At 45.7% G+C, this 5,031-nt stretch overlaps 1 protein-coding gene across 1 annotated transcript; it reads right to left on the bottom strand.

Annotated features, from left to right (window-relative positions):
• Positions 1-3,487: 3,487 nt before the first annotated feature.
• T265_11153 (hypothetical protein) lies at positions 3,488-3,868 on the bottom strand (the record flags this gene model as incomplete). The annotated part of the gene is made up of 3 exons (XM_009177735.1): positions 3,488-3,587; positions 3,621-3,814; positions 3,854-3,868. 3 exons carry the CDS (start codon positions 3,866-3,868, stop codon positions 3,488-3,490), a joined length of 309 nt encoding a protein of 102 aa, XP_009175999.1.
• Positions 3,869-5,031: the final 1,163 nt, after the last annotated feature.

Here is a 5,031-nt window from a genome sequence, read left to right as displayed (position 1 = left end):
GAGGAGAAGGCGCAGGTGTTTTTGGATGAACTGACCAAAAGTCATCCCTCCTTTTGTATGCACTTCGCACCCACAAAGTGTGAGGTCATGCTCGAGGACATGCAGCCACTGAATACACCACTTACAACCCAGGGAGAGACCGTCGAATTTGCTTAACATTCTGTGTACTTTGGAATTTCTATTATATCTGATTATAGTGTTACAGATAGGGTCAATTCACGGATGTCTAAGGCCCGGGTCGTGTTTGCTAATTTGGGACATCTATGGCATCAAAATGGTGTATCCCTCAATCGCAAGGGCCGTGTGCGTCAAACTACAGTGCGAGCTGTTTTGTTGTATGGCTGTGAGACTTGGCCTGTCCGAGCAGCGGAACTGACAATCGTTGCCTGAGAATCATATTACGTGTGGGTTGGTGTCGGCGAATCCGTAACGAGGCTATTAGAAAGCGAATTTTCGTCTGTGCGATGGTAACTTCGATTGAATGGGACACGGCCTGAATGAGATATATGCGCCTCGGAATGATTGTTGTAAGCTAGCACTAGGCCTCTTCTCCACCCACCTTTATCCTTTTTTTTCACAATAAGGCTTCCAAACAAATCATAACTGTACGGCAGCGAAGCATCAGTGCTGAATACTGTTGTCGTGATATCCATGACGATGATGACTTGAGGGTTCATGTTACGAGCAACCGTAACAGGGTGTGAGCTTTCAGCCCGCTATAAAAAAGGATCTACAACGTCATTAGCAGATTCCAAGCCACGGTTAGGGCGTCAGAGAAAATAAGCAGTGTGTAGCGGGCCTCAAATTCTCGACTGGAAAGTGATACTAATAAAACTACTGCGGTCATCTGAGTGTCATGGGCTGCAGTGTTTTTGGCAACGCGCAAGAGTTGCGTGAACCCCAAACCGGAAGGCGCAAAGATACTACGACACCCAGATTGACTAGCAGCGCACTCAATTCACATAGCCATACCATAGCCTGCATTCTTTGAATCTTTTGCCAGCATGAGTTCGAAATGAAAAACAGTGCTTCTTTGGTAGACGACGGTTGGACATGTCACAATTACATTAGGTCGTAACTTTTGTTTGCTGCTCTACGAATACTACGTTACCAAGACTCGCCTAATAACAACACTTCAGCTGCAGCAAGCTGACTCCCGCCACCGATGATCCAAGCTTTGAAGGCGTCTAAGGCCTCCGGACCGTAGTGACCGAATTTCACAACTATAAAGTAAGTTAGCTGATTTGCACGCACGGTCCCTCAGTCTAGGCACAATTCGTCTTTGAAGCCAAAAAGAAGCGGTTTGGCAAATATCGTGCAGACTTCACTATGATACTTATTACCTTCAACTGTCACAATAAGATCACCGATTATAGGGTCACCCAGATGTGTGAACAAATGAACGTTCTCAGGCTCTTCGTCCTAAATTTTCAAAGGGACAGGAGACCGAAAAACCCGGAGCACGACTTTGCACGTTTGAGAAACAAAACGCACGTCAAAATAAATTATCACTTCGGACATTTTATTTATGGTAACCATCGAATACCAACACAATCGTCATCATCATTATCAGCTGTAAGGACCACGTACTTGTACAGTGGTTGCACCTGTCACGGTTTCATTCAACAATGATTTGGAGGGTAGGTAGCTGGGCACCGAAGGCGGGAGCTGATGAATTGGTGCGTAAATACAAGACTGTCAGTAGACTGTTAGGGGGATTGGGAAGGGAGCTAGGAATTGAGGGCGATTTGTCAAATGCACGAGCGCTACTGAGGGCGCGACTGGGCAATGTCTCCAACCATTGATGTGGCCCGTCTCGGGGTCTCCGCCAAAAAGATGACAATGACCAGCGCAGCTGAGTTTGCTGGTAGTGGACTTCAAACTTCGCTGGCAAGTCATTGTTTGACTTCCCTGGCTCGTTTCCACTGTTCACTTGGTTGTGCGAAGAGAATTCTTCGAGGAAGTCGGTCGACTGGCATACGCAGCACGTGGCCAAGCCGGCGCAATCTATACAGTGTGATCAGTTCATGGGTGAGTTATTTCTTCCGAACACCACTCGAAGTACTTCAGCATTGCTTACCCGGTGTTCCCACCAGACTTGGGCAATGCTCGGAAGACAGCAGTGGTCGAACACTGAAAGTATTTTGACGTACTCGGGTCGCAGCTGCCAGGTTTCTGACTCGTATAGCAATATGGAGCGCACGGCAGCGTTGTAAACTTGCCCGTTGACGGATAAGCTGATGTTACGCCTACAGTACAGGTGATGCAGGTTCTCAAAAGCTGTTCTGGCCTCCCCATCCGAATGGGAATATCATCTTTCGCAAGACCAGTAGGATTGATACAGCTGCCCAGGTAAACGAATTTGTCTACTACCTCAATCGGGTCATCCGCACGCATGAGGCTAGGGTTCGAGCCCACCCAATCTTGAAGTAGAGCTTTACACTCTACCGGTGTGAAGCGCATGCCAAACCGAGAGACAGAATTAGTTAAATTATTTAATACTGTTTGCGTTACCACCCTGTCAGATCCAATAAGAGCTGCCGTCTGCGTACTCGGTGTCTGTGAGCGGGCGCTCCGACAGTACTTCGACCCCACAGGTATCACAGGCTGATAGTGAGCCTTCAATTATCGTATCGATGAAGAAGTTGAAGAGGAAAGGTACTCATAAAAAATCCCCTTGGTTTTTCCATGATCTAATTTAGATTCCTACATTTCCAGTCCCAATGAATGCGTATTCTACGATTGTGACAAAATAAAACAAAACGGTGAGGGATGGGGATTTTCCACGCCTATAGATCAACTCTTTCCTTAAGTTTGGATAATTTAGCGAGGGTGCACCGCACTAAAGCCCGATCTAGACTACTGTGTGTAATTCAGAATGACAGACAGTCAAATGAACCTCGCTACTGGTAATTCATGGCGATCTTATAAGTCTGGCTCCAGAGTTGTGCATCAGTACAGAGACACCAGATAACACAGTGATGGCCACTGTCTAAACCCATTATTGGTGACGGACTAATGGCGCACACCACTTCTAAGTAGGCGTTTACAACAAAATATGGTGAGGTGTCGAGGATGACATTTTAATCTTTACACCTTTAGCTCACTCGTAACTGGAAACGTGTGGAGGCCATATGGAAGTATTTGCTTCCGGTTGATTACCGGTCAATTTGAGGCAGAACAAATGGGTGAACACACGCTTTTTGGCAGCCGTTTTTCGGTTTCTCTTGCACGTTTGAGTTTTTTTAGATGAATTTTTGAACGCAGACGCACGTACGTTCATCTTCTTCATCCACCTGAAAGTTCTTCGAGGTCGACATAACACAGATAGCCTTAGGAACGCTGAATGATTTGTTCAGTCGCCAAGTGTAAGTTTCTGTATTACTTAGCCCACAATGTACAGAAGAAGCCATACTTTATTTGGATACATGTAATAAACAACGGCTTATTACAATATGTCAGCTTGGTAACAGGCACCACATATCGCTCAGATCGGTTTGATCTTGAAATGCAAGCCGATTAACGAGAATACCAGACACTTCAGATCTTGCACCAAATAGTAAAAAGTCCGCAATCCCTCAGGGTCCCTAAATGTTAAACACCATGACTGAAATGCTTACTTGCTATTAGTTATGTCAATAAGGGATCCGATTTTTGATGTTGTGAATGAAATGTGTTCGTCTCCACATACAATTTCCAGCTCCTGTCTGCCAACTCGATCGGGATCTGGCCAAGCGGCGTCGTCTTCGGAAAGGATTTCACTCTCCACAATTATCCGCTTCAATTCCTCCATCACTGCTGGACTAACATAACACTATGAGCTCGATGAGGCAAAAGTACGCACATCACTAACCTCCTTGCGGATCATAGTGTCATTCTTGTAGTTGGAATTGTTTGCGTAGCGCAACTTGCCTGAAACATCAACGCTAAGAAAAGCTGCGCAAACTTGCCATCTGGTCTGAACTCAAACTCTAGAAATTCGTGACCGAACTTTCCACGATGCCCGACATAATACCGAAGATAAAAAGCGTCAGACATCTTTCCAAAGGAACACGAATGGAGCGGAAACTGGTAAATATCTAAAAAGAACAGATTGAACATTTCTAGTATTGGATAATAAAACTCATGAGGTTACGGTATGGGTTTCTACGCTGGGCCTGCATCAATCGATCAATTTATCAGCTATAAACCGTGTGCTATAGGCACAATGATTCCATCTGCTACAGTTTCAATCACCCGAAAAAGGGAACGGAGAACATACAGCCAAGCATTGGAGGCGAAGGCATGTTCAATTTGTTGGGAAATTGGCTACGCATTGAGGCGATACCTTTGATGCACAAAACCAAAAAACCAAACCAAGCGAAAAAATATTAACACCAAAGAGGCAGAGGATGGTCTTCTTCTAAAGCCAAATTGATATGAGTGTGATGGTTGGATCTTTTGCTAAATTTACTCCAGACAGTTTCGCGTCGATTACGAATAAATCTTCCCAGGTGTATTGTGCTCGTAAAACAGTAGGATATCGCTAAGACTATGCCCCTGCAATAGACCGTTTCAAAGAATGACCCCAATAACTGAGCACTAACTCCCCCAGAAACCAGGCTCTAATGCACTTATCGGATGTTCGGTGCTAATTCAATGAAGACACGATTGTGACAGCACGCTGATGTCGTTCGGAGCAACAAAAGCATTCTCCCGAGAAGCAGAAGTTCAGGACAGCTCGGTCCTAGAGGCTGCAATCTTCGACCACCCACCGTTTGAGTGACCACCAACGTATCTGTCAACAGACTCAGGTTACTTTTGGAAATCAAGCGTTCGGTGCTGACCGAGAAGTGAGCAAGGTGAATAAGTAAGTTAGGAGTCAGAATTCATCGCTGACTAACTGAACCCTAAGTGCCGCGGGGACCCACCCCCAATGGGTCGATGAGGTGCGCAAACCGTCACACCACGCTACGGTCCAATCTCTTCGTGACGGATTTTTCTCCTCACTGCACCATGAAAAATCCTCTCAAAAGATAGTCGGCGTTCTAC

The sequence above is a fragment of the Opisthorchis viverrini genome (assembly GCF_000715545.1).
Source record: "Opisthorchis viverrini unplaced genomic scaffold opera_v5_456, whole genome shotgun sequence".
Lineage (NCBI taxonomy): Eukaryota > Metazoa > Platyhelminthes > Trematoda > Opisthorchiida > Opisthorchiidae > Opisthorchis > Opisthorchis viverrini.
This window is presented reverse-complemented; position numbering and strand designations above follow the sequence as displayed.